The following is an 18,085-nucleotide window of genomic DNA, read 5'->3' as shown; positions in this document are numbered from 1 at the left end:
GTGTGAGGGGGGGGCGGTGTGAGGGGAGGGCGGTGTGAGGGGGGGGCGGTGTGAGGGGAGGGCGGTGTGAGGGGCGGCGGTGTGAGGGGGGGGGCGGTGTGAGGGGGGGGGCGGTGTGAGGGGGGGGCGGTGTGAGGGGAGGGCGGTGTGAGGGGGGGGCGGTGTGGGGGGGGGCGGTGTGAGGGGCGGGGAGGGCGGGGCCGCCGGGGCGGGGGTGTGCCCGGCAGGCCGCGGCGCTGGCGCTGCCTGCGGTCCTCACAGCCGCGGGCCCCGCGCGGGGAGCGCAGCGAGCCCTGTCGGGTACAGCGCACACGGGCCGCCGGTGGGTGGGCGTGCGGGCACACACACACACACGCACATTCTCATACATACGGTGATCGCATGTCCTACTGTAATTTTCTGTCTGTGCTTTTCCCCACATGGGTGCTGCAGCAGAGCTGGGACGCTTGTTCTAAAAGCAGTCTGCGTGAATGCATGAGAAATTAAAAGTTGCGACCCACAGTTACAGTGAGTTTTAGGAGGTCCTTCATATTTCATATGAAATGTCAAGAGGCAACGGGCAGAAACTGATGCACAGGAAGTTCCACCTGAATATGAGAAAGAACTTAACTGTGCAAGTGACCATGCACTAAAACACGTTGCCCTGAGAGGTTGTGGAGTTTCCCTCGCTGGAGACACATAAGAACCACCCAGGTGCAATCCTGTGCCATGTATTCTAGTATGTCCCTGATAAAGCTGGAAGTTGGAGCAGATCACCTGCTGTATCCAACGTGACCGTTTCTGTGATTCTGTGATTCATCTCGAAAGAGGTGGGTTTACAGTACGCAGATGTTCTCATATTCTGTGTGAAATACTTACCTCGTAGAGGAGGAGGATCCCTGCCTTCTCTAAACCAAGAAATGCCTGCATGTTGTGCAGTTTCCCCAAAAAGTCTGTTGCAGGCAAATTGCTATTTTGATTTCATCGGAAGAGAATAAAAACAGGAGAGCTGTGAAACTTGATCAGCTTCACATAAGGGATAGCACAGCTTGGACTTGCCTTGAGGTTTGCCAAATCCGAGGCTAACATCACTGGATACTAAAGCATTCCTTCCACAGATACCTTGGCTCATTGTAAACACAGCAGTAGTACAATGAAATTGTTGTAACTGAGGGAAAGAGACTTCAGCTCATTCAATTTTTTCTGATTGTTTTAGGGAGAGACATTCTGCCCAAGTCAGTTTTCAGAAGTTATTTTTAAAGGTAGTAGCAGTAAATCAATTTTGACAAAACATGCCATGAGGTATGAATGAAAACAGTTGGGCATCAGAGTTCCGTAATTTCCAAGTATCTTGGACAAGATATACGATTCTCATATGTAGCTGTATAAAGCACAGCTCTTGAACACATTAGATTGCCTGGTGTTTCCTGTAACACTGGCCCTGTGTTAGTCTCATGGGTATTCACCAATCATCAATGATGAAATTGAAATAATTGAAATAATGTTTATCAACATTAATCATCTGTATAGAAATCTGCATTTTTTTAAGAAATGACGCATCGATGTCCATTATACTGAGACGTGAATACTGAGATGTATATAAAATACCATTTTTCATTACCAATTATTTCACTGAAGAAATACCGACTACTTGAATTTGCTCCTTTTCCTGTCAAGCCAGGTGATACCTGGAACAACAAAAAGAATTTACAGACCACAGCTTGGTCTGGCATTTAGTTAAAAGATTTTCATCTTAAGGAAGTTATTTTGTTAAAAGAATTGTAAACAGAGAGAGTGGTGGTAGAGCAAAGATAACTTTCATTTCAATAATAGCTATAGCTTAAGAAAAATCCACCAAACTTGCTTTCAGACACCAGAAACCTCCTCAGTTCTTAAGAGATAACAGCAAACCTCATAGACATCACAGGCTGGATACATTATCTTCAAAACACCAAGGTATTTTTAAAGTATGTCTCACACCACAACACCCAGAACAACTACATTATTTCTGGTTAGAAAAAATAGTTATAATTAAATAGAAACATCTACTGAAATGATTAGTAATAACATAGATGTGACTAAAATTTAATTATTTTTACTAGTGTCTCAAATAGACATAAGATCAAAAGATACACACTTCTCATATGGTCTTTTTCCAGTACTAAATCCAAACCAGCTATGTAGGCCCAGAGAAGCAACTTCAAACTCAAGTCTGCTAGGTAAATGGTATCCAAGGTAGTAAGGGTAGTGGAAGTAGACATAGTGTAGGTTGGGGGTTCAGGTCAGGAAGCTTGGCGACTACTACAGAAAGTCCTTCAACATCCAAGCAGGATCAGTCTTGAATTGTAATTGGGTGGCACAAACCACAAGGGAAATTAAACCTTCGGACTTAAAAGTGTAATTCAAATGCTGCCACAAAGAGCTAGAACACAAAAATAGAAACCAGGAAAGCTAGTGCTTGTATCAGCTCAGAACACTGGGCGTAAATACCAGGTATTGGAGCTTTCAGTTCACAGAAATCCCATCCTGGCCAGAAGGGTCAAAAATAGCAGCTTGCACGAGATCAGAGGACAACTCTGCTGGAAGCCTTGGCACCCAGAAGCTTTAGAAAATCCTCTTCCTACTGTGCATTGATGAGAAGTATATAAAATTGATAAGAAGGTACAAACCTGAAGGTGGAGAAGGGATTATTATGCTTTTGCAGATAGAAAGAATAAGGAGAAATAGTATAGGTCACATTACAGTTTTGTTTCTATTGACTGAGATTTCTCCTATTTTAGTATTTTGCTTGCAGCAATTATGACTTAGTATTTTAATTACATCAAAAACCATGAATTCTATCACAGAATCATACCAATATTCATAGTCACCCAATATAAGCTTTCAAAACCATGATTTCCAGGAATGCTTCTACTTCTACCATTTGAGAGAGAATTTGACCCTTCAAGTGCCACAAATCAACCCCTGCAGATGAACATGGATTTGCATAATTAACACAAAAGCAGAGAGAGCTATATTTACTATGATGAATAACTGGAAAAAAAGACAGAATTTTTAAAAACCCTCAGAAAAAAGGTAAATGAAGTTTCAGAGCTTTCCGTGAACTTTTATTAGGTTCATCATGACTTCACGTTATGCTGGACAAAACCTTGATGGACTACTGCTGGAAAAGAGTCAGCTCACTCAAGGAGAGCAAGTGTACACAAGCTCTCTGTCTGGCCACAGCTGACAAACTGACGTCATTACTAAAAGACAAATAATGCTGACTACATAGCAACCTGGCAAGCTATTTCAGAAGGCAGATGGGATGTCTGGTCCAGCAAAGCAGTGAGATGAGCAAATTTTGGTGAAATATTACACACTGGTGGTTCAAACAAGGGTTTGGGGTTATTTTGTTTTTTGGAAATCAAAGTTCTGAACTCTAAAGAATAGCTCTTAGGAAGACTTAAGTGAAAAGAGAAAAAATTATTGAGCTTTATGAGTAAACAGTTACATGTTCTCTAGCAAATACCTGGCCTATTGATTTCAGGCTTTTATGTCAAACAAGAACACAGACAATTATGTAAAACATTAACTAATAGCAAGAGAATGAAAAAGTTTATATTCAGACTGCACACATTAAATGGTTTCATAATAATTTTACTTTTTATTAGAATACTTTATTGTTAAATATATAGAGAATATATATGTTTGTATGTGTAAAATATTTTTTGTAAGTTTTTAAATTGTTAGAAAAAACCTTGAAACTTCTGATATATTCATGATAGCCTTAAAAAGAATACTTCTCCCCTAGTAGCTTCAATCCATTGTCTCAGCCAATTTCAGATCCAACTATATACAAAGCATGCACTACAGATTCTTACAGTGAGAGTGCAATACCACAGCACTAGTGACATGAAGAATCCTTCCTGTTTCTGATTTAACAGGAAAAAAAAGGCTAAGTATTAACCCACTGAAAAAAAGTATGCTCATCTAAATTGCAAACTGCCGGGTCAATTTTGCTTTAAAGGATGATTTTTGGTGCAATTCATGCTCTAAACACAAATATTAAGAAGTATTTAACATGAAAAATATTTAATATATTTATATAACCTGCTTATGGGCATGTAATAAATAATTTGTCCTAAGTTATTCATGGTATTTTTAGGGACAAGTAACAGATTCCTAACTCCTATCCTTACAAATAAAACACTTTTGAATTTGTAATTTTATCCAGCATTTCTCAGTGATTAGCTTTAGAATATTAGATTCTAAAAAGGGAATAGGCAGCCTTTTAATGCTGAATATACAGACTGCATGTAATTGTTTGGTCAAACCAAAATCACAATCAAAAAATGACTGAAAAATTAGACAAACAGTTGGGAAAATATGTAAAAAAATAATGAAAATTAATATATTACCTTCTAATATTCTGAAGTGACAAACTCTGTACAAAGAACATACTTTCATTGTGCAATTACTTGTGCAATATTGCAATAGCTAAGGTAATCTTGTGCTATTGGCTCTGTAGAAAAATTCCATTTGAGGATTCATGAGTTTTTTCATATTTGTCAAGCAACTGGAGTCAGGAATTTCTACAGATCTTATGTGTACCAGAACTCACATAAGAGATGACTCAGTAAAAAATAGTTACAGGCTGTTTTTTCCCCCAGTTCAGCCTAGATCATCCTGCCTAGTTCCTGTATGTGGTAAGTCTTTTCTAGTTCAGAAGCTGCAAATCAGGAACAAGATGCGGGGGGTAAATCCCAGGAGTTTCAAAACAACAGTAATTGTCTCAGTCTTGCATTCTCACTAGGTCCAGAGAGCAATCTGAGTTAGACTATACATGCTCCCGAGGTCCCTTCCAACATGTGCTATACTATGATCTGCAGTCATAGCACTAATAATGGTTGTATTTAAAGATTTCTCATAGGGATGTTTCTGGGCTCATTTTTGGCTCTGCAACTCCCACTAATTTTGGGAATGTCATACCCACACACTGTTATGCAGGAAGTGATGTTTGGCCCAAAACCATTTCTGCACTCCTACTGGAATACACTGAAAATAAACACTAGAAAAAAAACTGTACTCAAATTAATTTTATTAGCTCAAAGATCTGTGATAATGAAATCCATATGCCAAGAGTCCCTTATATATAGTACAAACTGATGGGTACCATTTTAGGTGTATCACATGTTTTCAAAACTAAAAATCTAGTGACAAAGAATGCAAACATGAAACAGGAATACTGAGCAACATGCAATGCTTTAAAAAGTCATAAAGTCTACAAAACTTTACAAAAAATTCACTAATTATACTGAGACATCCAAAACCTATTATTAATCTTGCAAGTGTAAAGAACAGTTACAACAACTTAGAACCATTTCAATTGCTGGTAACACTTTGCATACTTCCCTGTATTTCAGAGCCAGATCCTACAGTATCAGTTCCAGAGCTAACATTTACTGCCTGCAGTCTACTTTTGTCTCCTCTCACTCCGATACTTGGAGTTGCTGTTTCATTTGCTACAGGGATGTATTTCTTAGAGGAAGAATTTTTGCTTTTTTCTCTAGAAATACCACTGGATATCCTGCTATCATCACTTTTGATTTGTACACTGGAATCAGAAAATGAATGCATACTGGTAGCCAACTGTCTTGCTGAGTGACGTCCTTTTGCATGTTCATTTTGTTTGACTCTTCTTTCAGATAATACTGGAGTACTGCTTCGAGGTTTATCCTCTTTATTTTGGTTAATTGTTTGAGCTTCATTTTCCTTCCATGAACCTGGCTGGTACTGCTGTCCAGCAGCCTGAAGTTCCTGTATTTCTCCAAGTGATGAAAAAGCATTATTCACAACCATCTGGGATTGAAAAGTGCTAGGAAGAGAAAGTTGCATGTCCCCAGCTCTGTTCTGAAACAAAAGATTCCAATGAAGAAAATGAGGCAACTAGAGAAAAGCAAGCCAGTTTTGCAACTGCCATATATAATGGAGTCTGCAGAGCAAAATAGAGTCTTTAACATAGTTAAGATGCAGAGGTAGTAGCAATTGCACAATCTTTATCACCTTTCAAAACAAGTATCTGAAGATTGCTAGGGTGATAATGACACAGAATAGGCACATTACAATTTCACATCTAGCTTGAAATTTATACTACAGAGATGTGTCAGTTACACAAAAGCAGCCAAAACTTAAACATGTCTATCATTCTGAAATACCTGCCACTCCTTATGTTTACTAGCAGTTCACAGGAGTGTAGTCCCCACACTCTATGCCACACCACCTAGCTGCTTCAAGAATACAAATTAATCACCAGTACTAGGAGATAAGAATGAGAGTCCTCAAACTGCAAAACTGGGAATTCTCTCCACACTGTTAAAACAATCCACAAATTTCTAGCGTCATATTTAAGGAGCTCATGTGTTCTTGAGGAAATTAGAACAGTTAGAGGAGAAGACATTGGATTTAAGAAACACAGGTGAGTGCAGAGTGATTCTTGGTATGACAGTTTTATTCAACTTGGACATAGCTATAGGCTGCCCGTACCTAAATTTTTAATAGCCTTTAAAAAAGCTTGGCTTGTTTTTTTCTTTGTTACAGGAACTTTAATACCTCCTTTGAAAAATCCAGAATTTACTTTTAACTGACAGAGTAGGACCTAAAACCTTATGCAATATTTACAAAGACTACAAATATGTAGTTGTCTGAAACACATGTCATGGCCACACAGACATTTATCAGGACTGGACATATACGCTACAATTACTTATAAGATAATTTGTGATTTTCAGGAAGGTACATTGTACAGCCTTTCCTGTAAGACCAGGTTTCTTAAAAACACTATACTTCATTATTAAATGTTTCTAAGAAACCTGGTCATGGTATTTTCCAATTTTAGTGGATGCATACCACTATTGGAACTTCTATTTCAGACTAGGAAACAACACAATTACCACCAAAGTTTAATACATTACAGAATACTACAGTTTGTGCTCCAAGTGGTAAACACTTTAAAAGCTTACATTAACCATTGAATTATTATGATCTGTATAAATGCGGCTACAGTAAATGGCTGCAGTAATAACTTCATGAATCGGAGGGGGATTAACAGCTGAAAAGTATATTAAAGAGTATCAAGTAGAATTGCCTCTAGCATTCCTTCTAGACTTACTTTGCTATTCTGGGTATGTTCCTGTCTTTCTTCTTCAAAAGACTTCTCCTTTACCAGGTTCACAGGCTTACTGAGAGTAGAATTCATTTCTGGATACCCCAAAACACCAAAATCTGACTGGTCTATCCCAGCTAATACAGCAAGTTGTCCAAGCCTGTAAGATAGAGGTTTAATAGAAAATGACACAAGCAATTCTTACTCTTTGAAAGACTAAACATTTAAAACCAGAAGAAGTAGAATCTGTTTCAAGCTTTGAACATAGTTTTCTATTATTTTATGAGAAGCTCAAAGTATCATAACCAAGATGAAAACAAGTAGCTAAAGGTATTTTCTTGTCTTTGCACAAACTAGTGTGCAGATTCAAAACAAATGTTACAAGGCTGAGAATTAAGCTTTCCTAGTTATCACTGAACTCACCTGCAGCTTGGAAGTTGGCCAAACCAACCACATGTGGGTTTTAAGCCACAGCAAGTGGTGAGAAGTTGCAGTCATTAACCGATAGCACAGCATACGATAGATACATAGAAGCTTACTGAAAAAAGCATTCTTCATGATTGGGATTCTGTAACTTTCAGAGCAGCTCCTTATTGCCATGAACAGACATAGGCATGAAGAATTTTTTTTTCATGCAGTGAAAATGCACTTTTGCCTTCCTGAGAAGTTTGAAACTCCTGTAGTAATGGCAACTCTACAAACTGATTGTCACAAAAGTAGAACACAGCCTCAGGATGAACCTCATAGTAAGTCAGAATCATTGAATCATAGAATCATTAAAGTTGAAAGATCCTCAAGTCCCACCATTAATCTAACACTGCTAGGTTCACCACTAAACCATGTCCCTAAGCACCACACCCAGATGTTCCTCTGGACGCTTCCAGGGATGGCCATTTCACCGCATCCCTGGGCAGCCTGTTCCAATGTCTGACCACACTTGCAGTGGAAAAATTTTTCTAATATCCAATCTAAACCTCACCTGGCACCTCTGCTCTCTGAGAGTACAGACCTAGAAATCTGGTGGGGTAGAAGGCAGCATACTTCATTGTGAGGATAACCATGGAAAGATCTCAGGAAAAACTTAAGTAAAGTGACAACCTACCCAGCATCCTTAAGGAGGTCTAAAAAAGCATGAAACTTTTGAAAAGAGTTCTCAATGCTGCCTAGAACACCTTCATCTTCCAAAATCAAGCTGGTTACTGACTGTGCATGAAGAACCTCGGACAGGGAGATATTTAGATTCCTTAATCTTGCATTTTCGATTTCTGTCTATACGGGTGGGGGAAAAAAAAAAAGAAGAAATTTCTTTAATTTTCAGTTTAAAAGACCCCAAAATATCAAATCTCACCTTTGTGTGCCTAAACAGCAGCATCATTAAAAGGAATATCCAAAATAACTTATGGAACAAGATGCAGAATCTGCTGCACCACACATTTTCAGGGCACTGTTACATGAGCTCTGCATAGGTCTGCTTATGCACAGCTTCAGTTCTACGCTACCATAGATATTCCAGCAGGCACTCAAAACCACTGGCTCAGCACTGTCTTCAGTATGTACCGGATGTTACAGAGCAAGTACAAGCAGAAGAATTTAGCTTTCACATTGTTTTACTTTGAATGTATTATATGACATGTTAACACCAAAGAATTTATTTTACTAGTTTAAACCTTTATGAAGGCCAATGTCCTTATATTCACCCCTCTGTATCATGGGGAATGCATACTCGTGTTATCTCTCCCCTGCACTATGCATCCCAAAACTGGAAGTTTAATGTGATTCCATTTTTCTCCACATCAACCATTAATCAAATCAATGATGAAACTGAAAACTGCATGATAACTGCAAGATATACAAGGTTTTGTATTTGAGGGAAGCACTAACTCACTCATTTAAGATTACAGCTATGCAATCAAGTACTACCACAGGCTTAAGATTGTGTAGTGCACTGTAGGTGATAAACAAGCATCAAAAGAAACAATTTTAAGAGATTACTGCTTCTTGGTTTAACACCTTTTCCTAGGAGATGGGTAAGTCCAACCAGCCTAGCCTTGATACAGAAAGATTTCTTGAAGGGGGTGTTTAGCCTAAAAAGCATTTAAGTATCTAAACAACAGATACCCAGCTGAGCCCACTGGTGTACATAACATTACAGGAAGATGGGGACAGTCACAGAAGAGGACTGCAATGAACCTTGAGAAGTGCAGAGTCCTTTGTGGATATCTGCTCCCTGTACTGTGGGGTACCACTTGTTGCTCGTATTTCAAAGGGTATCACTACTTTCACCCCCCTCCAAATCACATGTAAGGACCAAATCCATTTTGTTGACACTACCTTACACTCAAGCATCTTACAAGAAATTCTGCTTATTCATGCTGAAGAATATTTTTAGGTCAGCAACAGCAGACAGAGGGGAAACAGACCTCACAATTTAACTGTGATAAGCTGTTCAGTTTCATCAAAGCTAAACTGAACTTCACAACAACTGACATGCAGAAAACCATCCAATATGGTTATTGCCTGCAAAAACAAAACTTAAAAATCAAAGATACAGAATAAAGCAAATAGAAAACAGTTGCAACAAACAGCTTTTGAGCACAACAGATTTAATCCCTTTCTTGAGAAAAACAAGTATCAGGATGCCCCATATCATAAGTATTTCAGAAAATGAATAAAACAGGTTGAAAGAGTAGCTTGAGCTGGAGTTCAAGGCTCTGGAACAGAATCAGTAGAACAAACAAACGTTACTAAAGACAGATTTCATCATTGCCCTTAGACTAGTAAACGATCCACATGACTTTGAACTGAAACTCTAGAAGCTACCACATTAGTGGTCATTGATAATTACTCCTAATTAAGCAAGATGATTGATTGAGCAGTGCCTCCTTTAAAAGTAAAGATCATTAATTGTTAAGTATCTTTACCTCTAGTAATCGTTCCTCAGCCTTTACTCTAGCTTTTTGTTCTTCCTTTAGTTTTCCCAGGCATTCTTCCAGCTCCATCTATCAAAACACAGATAAACTAGAATGAAATTTATCTCAAAATGTCAGACTAACATGCAATTAAAAAAACCTCAACATGTCCAATTAACAACTAGCACATGGCATTCCAAACACATCTTCTTCAAAAATCAAGACAGGTCTACCTGTATATAATTCTTGGATGCAAAATATTGAGACAGAAAAGTAGAAGTAAGTGTGATTCACAGAGTTGTAAGATTGCAACACATAACATGAAATTAGAGCCCAAGTTCCTTGGCCTATGACATAACCATCAGGAATGAATGCTCTTCTTTACTTTCCCTTCACTTTTTCAAGCATCATTTTTAACTAAATGTCTACATCATCAAAAGCTCCTATTGGGCTCTAATAAGAAGTACTTAGCAGCCATATCTAGATTTTCCAACTACAGTTTTTATCCAGGATTTTATTCCTTCTTACAGCAGTAAGAAGACAAAATCCTGAAGAACTGTACTCTCAGCAGTAAGAATACAAAATTCTGGAGTCTAAGAACTGGACTCTAACTGGCTGCACTTAGTTCTTCAGTAAAAAGTTTATCACAATTCCAAGTTTAGTGTTGAATTAAAAAGAACAAAAACAAACCCAAAACACCTCATAAATATATTCTAGTCTTATTCATGAGATGCCTAAACTTTATTTTAACTATTAGTTCTAAGTAGCAAATCTCAGTTTCAGTAAGAGTAGACAGAATTTGCAATACCACATTTTCTTGCATCCCAGCAGAGCATTATCATCTTTAATTATACCACCTGAACCGGAAAAACAAGCAAGAATTTTTTTTCTTGCACACCTTAACAATCTTCTGGTTCAAAAGGTGAAAACTGTTCAAATTATCAGGCTATTCTATTTTTCAGAGGGTAGACTATATGAATTAACATATAAATATGCAAGTATACAAAACTTCTTCCTTTCTCTATATACTTTGTATACAGGCACACATATGTAAAAGGACACCACTTTTTGAACACACCGTATCAACCAGTTCTAAAGAGAATCAAAGATTCAAATAGTAGTGAAATAGTTTGTTTACTATCAAAAGCTTATTCAAGTGCCTATCACTGCACTTCATATAAGCAATCAGGTGAGAGGACTGGTATGCAACAGAATACATAGTAAAAATAATCCTTCTACAAATGCAAAAAGGTGTTATAAGTTGCAAGGTACTTTTGCAACTGATTCAAAGATGCAGGTTCTACAACACTCTATATATAGCCCTCCCAGTGACAACCACTTAAAGTGATGATTATGGGTCTGTCACTACTCCAGTGAAGCACACTGCTAAAATCCCCAGACTAGCATCAACCACGCAAACGCTGCAAGTAGAAAGCTAGTCATATCTTCATCAGACTCATACTTGAGCTACATATGCAGAAGTCAGAAGGTATAGGAAAAACACATTTCAAAGACACTTTTTCGAAAGAGATTTAGCACTATCTAAGGTGCAGGCATAGGGTAGGGGGCAAATATCTAAGGACAACCATCCACAAATACCACAATCTTTCTGCCATTTACCTTAGATGTGGAAGTAATGGGAGCTATAAAACCTCTAAGAGACACACAAGCAGAGCACAGAAAGCAGCAACCATAACGTTCCACACTGACAACTTGACATGTAACCTGGAATCCTACAACCTAGCTTTGAAGATCAGTCACAGCTATCACAGACTGAAGAATTCTCACCTTTCCATTTATAGTACCGGTACATACATATAATTATTTGTATTTTAAAGTTTCTAGGTGTCCTGGGTTGAGGTGTATTCTATTACCATCCTCATGAGCTGTGGAAATCAGGTGGGGCAGTGTTTCCTTGCCTCCTCCCCCCAGACTATCTTGCTGTTAATGGCCCATCATTGTCCTGCTGCATGACTCAGAGATAACTCCCTCCGGACTATCTTCTGTTAATGAGCCTAATCAACACTTGGCCTCATGACTCACTACCCCATTGTGAGATGCTCCACCCAGAGGGAGGAACCAAGCATCCCATTGTGGATATAATCTGGGACTCTGAACACCAGAGACTCTCTTTCCACTGGATTTCCAGAGGACAGGAGCTACACAGCTACCACTGGACTTTCTGAGGAAGAGCAGACCCCTTCTACTACAGGATCACCACTTCAGAGGACTGCTACCACCACCCTGCCTAACAGGGACTCAGGTTGTATCTTGACTCTGTCAGTGTTTTCTTTTACTTTCTTTTTCTTTTCCTTTTCTTTAATTTCCATTAAATTTTAATTCTGACTTGGTGCCTCCCACTGGTTTGTTTTCAAACTAGCACACTAGGATGGAGGCTAGGAATTCTACTTTAGAAACCATAGTTCTGTAGTATTTTTGTTGTGGACAGATTTTAGGTAATTTTAAAGATGAAAGCACTGAGCTTTTTCTTCAAATTGCTGGTTTGTAATGTCAAAGGTCAATGGCTTAGAAGTTATCAAAAGATCATAATATTTTAAACAGAAATGTAGATGCTTTGTAGTAATGTTTAAACTTGATTTATCACACTCTAGATGTATATAGTATTTCATGGTTATGGGCTGACTTCGTAACAAAAGTGAATACTGCAGCTGCATCTCCTCATAAGCAGTATCAAAGAGAATTTAAAGGAACTAATCTGTCACCATTACAAGTATATGTACACTTTAATCTTTGATTTGCTTTTAAGAAATTCACTAGTTGACACAATGCCCTAGTCTTTGTGAAGAAAAAAATTACTTAAATATATCAGAAAGCAAAATGTACATCCAAGCTATAAGCCTAAGCCTTCAAGTATTACAGCCCAGATAGATTTTAAGATTAAACTGAGTACCAAAAATACAGGCACCCCCCAGAATTATCATAAGCAGTATGTCTGTTCAACACTCCACAGAAGTATAAAACTGAAGTTTAAAAACTAAATTATATTTTAAAAAATTTAGTAACTAATTAGCCATGTTCTTCTACTTGACTGCATCATACTTTTTAAAAAAAAAAAACAGTTACAGTGCAACCTCTACTTCCCTGTTAACTAGATTAAGGGTGAAGTTCACCATTTAAATCCCTCGCTAAAATTTAAAAGTATGGGAGTTACCTCAACTACACACTTCATCAAAACCAACTCTGACATTTGATTCCCTCTAGTGGAAGGAATGAATATTTATCAGTTCTTATTTTTCATTTAAACAGAAATTAGGCTTTCGTTAGCCAAGGCTCTTTTTTAATGAAAACACAACTAAGTATTATTTGCTTCATTTAGTAGTATGCCAGAAGAATGTAGAGAAGTTTTCCAAGACTTGCATACTTAAGTGAAAGTCTCATCATTAGTCTCTTCAAGAGATATTTGGAGAGCTTTTCTGGCAAAGCAGCAGTTTAAGAACTCCCACCTCTTACTGTTTATTCGCATTCTGCATTCCCATCATTGTTCTAACACAACTGGTTGTCCCACTTTACTGAAAGGCCTGCTACCACCAAATACACTGGACTACTTTTCAGTTGGATCAGTTCTTCAAAGCAGCTCCCCTCACAAGCTGCTGTGCAGTAAGAGCTGTTTAATGACAGTACCATATTAACAGGGAAAAAGGTGTACTCCGGTTCTGAAGTACACCCAAGCACATCAACCAATGTGAGTTGTTAAGCTAGCTGAACACTGTCCTGGAAAAATATCACAGACTGGTTAAGGCTGGAACGGAACTCAAGCAGGGCTACCTAGAAGAAGCGTCCCAGGACCGTGTCAGGATGGTGTTTTTGGTATCTCTTAAGGACAGAGATGCCGTAACAGCCCTGGGGAACAAGTGCCAGTGTTCAGTCACCCTCACAATGAAAAAGTGCTTCCTGATGTTCAGAACCTCCTGCGTTTCAGCTTCTGCCTACTGTGTCTCTCCCTTCACCGGGCATCAGAGAAAAGAAATGGGCTCCATCCTATTTGCACCCTCCCTCTGGGTATTTATCCCTCCTTGAGCCTTCTTTCCTCCAGACTGGACAGTCCCAGTTCTCCTAGCCTTTCCTGGAAGAGGTGCTTAGTCCCTTAATCATCCTTGGGGCTCCTTGTTGGACCTTCTGCAGTCTGCCCATGTTGCTCTACAACTGGGGAGCCTAGAGCTGGACACAGTTCCAGGTGTGGCCTCACCAGCAGAGAGGAAGGACCACCTCCTTCAGCCTGCTGGTAATACTCCTCCTAGTGGAGTCCAGCATACCATTCACCTTCTTTGCTGCAAGGGTACACTGCTGGTTCATGCTCAACTTGGTGTCCACCAGGACCCCAGGGCCTTTTCTGTCACGCTGCTTTCCAGATGGTCTCCCTCAGCATATATTGCCACTTGGTGTTGTTTTTCCATCCCTGTCCTGGTGCAGGACTTTGCATTTCTCCTTGTTTAACTACATGAGTTTTCGCCATATTAGCAAGTTGGATCAACTTGTCTTGTTATCAGAGAAACACGAAGAAAGGCACAAGAGAAAAAGACTGAAGCAAGAAATGAAAAGGCACTAAGTGACAGAGGGGAAATAGACAATTCAGTGGTGACAATTTCATAGTTTGAGTCTGCCATAATGTGAAGCCTGCTTTGTGTCAAAGTAACAGAAACAACAGGTGAGGCACAGAATCTGGGGCAGAGTGCTTAAACAGTGCTACCTGATAAGCAACCATGGCCTAAAAAAGCATTTTGGTTTTCAAATTCAGAAGGCACAAAAATATGGACCTTCACAAGCACACAAAAATCAAAACCAGTTTTGGGGTAGGTTGCCAAAATTTGTGGGTTTCCTTCCAAGGAAGTTTAAATTAATAACAAATGGTCTCTTCCTTGCAGCTGCCCTCCATGTAGTACTACAGCTAACAGTGAAGTAACAGGTCAGTCTGACAACCCTTCCCCAAAGCACAACATACTGCCTGCCTCTTCTGTGTGTCCTGAATATAATATTCTTCCCTCTCCAAACACCAAGAATAAATACGTCAAAAGTTTCCTGAAAGCACAGTAGATCCTGCATAGAAGTTTTTGGAGCAATTTGCATATGACATGGAATTCTATGATTTCAGACACAGAGCTCTTGGAAAGAGTCTTGAGGCCACCACACAACACAATGTCAATATATTGCACACTAACAGTAAAAGCTGCTACACAACTTTAAGTTCCAGCAACATGTGAAAACCTTGAAATCTTCCCGAACAAAAGTTCTAGAGAGAAAAAGGTCTAAAGAAAAATTAAACATCAGCTGAAGAGGCTGGTAGTTATTTATGCAGTATTTGTACAGACATTTTGCGTTCCACAACTCGATCCCACCCTAAACATTCCCACTACTGATAGACCTGCAGCAAGTTAAAACTTAACTTCACTCCTCTTACACGAAGACAGGTATACAGTCCAATACTTACACATATGAACCGTACATTCACCCAGTGTGGTGCTCAGACAACAACCACCAGAACCAGACTGACTGTAAATCTTATTTACAGAAGTAATCATTGGCTTTTCCAAACAGAATTCAAATCTTAACACTTCAGAAACAACTCAGTTATTCTGCCTGAGGGTGTTACTTTTAAATAGGGCTACATTACCTTAGCAGCACTACTGAGCCACTGATATATACCTTTTTTCTACCTCTTTCTTTTATAAAAACATTCCCAGTCAAGACATTTGCAGAAATAGTCCATTTCACTACTGCTAAGTTTTTTAAGTATCAAGGAAGTAAAAGTAATCATAAAAAGGAAATGAAAAAGGTTTACTAGGCTCAATTATAAAATGTAATTCAAATGCCTTCAGCTCTTTTTTGTACTTATTTTACACAACAGTCACTGTATGCAGATGCTAAAAGGCAGGAGCAGAGGAATTTTCCAGCTGCTGAAGCATTTGTGAAGTTTTTCCTTTCTCATGCTTTAGCTGAGAAACAGAGAAAGTTTGGTAAACTATCCACAGGTGCAGGCTGTTGTGAGAGCAGTGGAATTGTTTTCAGTCTTGTGAGAATAATATTTTGAAATGGGTGGTTATACCACTCAGCCACTCACTGTGGTGGGTGGCTAGCCAAGGGGCCAATCATTTACTTTCTCTTTTGCGATCCATGCTATAAAAGATGAGTTTTTGGCATCAAAGGGGTCTTAGCTCTGCTTCAGCCATATCATCTGACCTGGACTTATGTTGTGATTTCACGGTCTCTCTAGCGATTAACAGCAACAACTATATATTAGCTTTTGTAAATAAAATTAAATTACATTTATAAAGGAAATACTTGGAAGAAAATACTGCAGGCAATAACACTGATCAAAAGATCTGTGCGCTATGATTCAAGACTGGAACAGAGAAATTACTCATCCTGCAGCTGTATTAAGTTATTCTGAAATCCTGCTCCAAAACTGGTTATATATTTAATTACAATTTTCTGAATAAAACATGGTTTAATTGATAAAATTTGCCTTTATGGAGTCTAAGGCACTGAACATGCTTCTTACCTGTAACTGCTGATACTGTGCTACATCAATCTTATCCAATGATTTTGCCAAATCAGGCTGGTGGATAACATCCTCTAAATCTTCTGTGTCTTCAGTTTCAGATGTAGAAGCGCTTTCTACTGTCACTTTCACAGGACCACCTGTCTAATTACACCAGAAAAGAAAAACACACCCACTCATAGCATTACCATGTGTAGCAAAAATCACAGACTAAATCACAACAACAGCTTAATTTAAATACAGTCGTTGCCCAGCCATACAACTTTGAAATAAATTTTCATAAAACAATATTAAAAAATCAATCCTACGTGTGCCTATATTGCATATTTCTGATGAGGATTTTGCAGCAGAGTTGGCCTCTGCAAGGCACAGCCAGGGCTACCCCATGCAGAACATAGCCATTCCCAGCTGGCCCATTGCAAGGTAAAAAACAGGCAGGCACAAGAGGTGGGAACAAAAAGAGTGAGAAGAAGCAAAGGGAACATCAGGCTGGAAGCAGGAAGATGGTGTTCCACGGTGGAGCCAACACCCTCACTCCAGCCAGGGAAGACCCATGTCAGAGCAGAGGGGTGGGTCAAAGGAGCTGTTGCCCTTGGGCATCCTGTGCCAGCCCATGTTTTACCAAAGCACTGCAGGCCATGTGAAGCCTACGCCAGAGAGTAACTGCTGGCTTCCTTCGCAGCCATCAGATCCTTCTGTGATGGAAATGATATGCACAGGAAAAGGAAGAAAGACCGTGACTCTTCTTCTCCTGCTGGTAAGTTTACTAAAGCAGATCACAGGCAGGTGCAAAGACAAGTATATAATCCAAATTTAAGACAGAAAAGATGGTACAGAGAAAAATGCTGTTGTTCTTACTGCTTACGGAGGGATAGTGACTATACTCCGACTCACTTGCTCATAGGACTAGGAAACCAAAATATACAGAGATAGAAATGAAGTACTAAGTATCAAAGAAGCTTCAACAAAATGCTGATGTAAACTATTTTTTTGCACTTTTATGAGTGTGAATCTTTGAAAGAATGTTCCAGTCTTAACTTCCAGACAATGAGATTCTGTTGAAAACACCTTTCCCTTTTTTCAGACCCTTACCCACTAAAAACAAAACCACTATGTGAGATAAAGTACCTGAATCTTCACTGGCAATTTCCCAGCACGATCCATTGTCCCACCTCTAAAGATAGGAAAAAAAAAAACAAAACCATACTTTTGAGGAAAGTAAGTTTATAATGTTCCAAACACAGGATTCTAGGACAGACGAACCAGTAAGAGTATAAAAGAGCATCAGATACTGCACTATATCCCTTTAAGCCTCATTACATTCTCATTTTGTTCTATTAGTACCCCTTACTTAATCATGATTTAGAGCAAACGCTACTGGATGCTAACATTAGTAGGCATGTTATTTAGTTAATTATTTTGAACTAAAGTCAACAGGAGAATTTGGTGTTCAGCATTTTGAAAAAAAAGCTTAATAACTACAGTTACAATAGAGAATTAAGTATTTTTTTTGCTTAAATAGTTATATAATCTCCA

At 38.8% G+C, this 18,085-nt stretch overlaps 1 protein-coding gene across 4 annotated transcripts in view; it reads right to left on the bottom strand.

The window, feature by feature from the left end:
• Positions 1-5,027: 5,027 nt before the first annotated feature.
• The window catches only part of CEP78 (centrosomal protein 78), a 36,908-nt gene continuing 23,850 nt past the window's right edge, over positions 5,028-18,085 (bottom strand). For 2 of the 4 annotated variants that reach the window (XM_069001555.1, XM_069001554.1), the window contains exons 12-17: positions 17,678-17,723; positions 16,550-16,693; positions 10,045-10,122; positions 8,226-8,392; positions 7,130-7,283; positions 5,028-5,871 (exon numbers count right to left, since the gene is read on the bottom strand). In XM_069001555.1, the coding sequence (XP_068857656.1) occupies positions 5,344-5,871; positions 7,130-7,283; positions 8,226-8,392; positions 10,045-10,122; positions 16,550-16,693; positions 17,678-17,723 (1,117 nt within the window). In that variant the 3' untranslated portion in view covers positions 5,028-5,343. The remainder of the gene's footprint in view (positions 5,872-7,129; positions 7,284-8,225; positions 8,393-10,044; positions 10,123-16,549; positions 16,694-17,677; positions 17,724-18,085) is intronic. The other 2 variants (XM_069001556.1, XM_069001557.1) reach the window with 1 other exon arrangement.

The sequence above is a fragment of the Aphelocoma coerulescens genome (genome assembly GCF_041296385.1).
Source record: "Aphelocoma coerulescens isolate FSJ_1873_10779 chromosome Z unlocalized genomic scaffold, UR_Acoe_1.0 ChrZ, whole genome shotgun sequence".
NCBI lineage: Eukaryota > Metazoa > Chordata > Aves > Passeriformes > Corvidae > Aphelocoma > Aphelocoma coerulescens.
The sequence above is the reverse complement of the archived record's forward strand: the minus strand, read 5'-3'. Positions and strand labels throughout refer to the sequence as shown.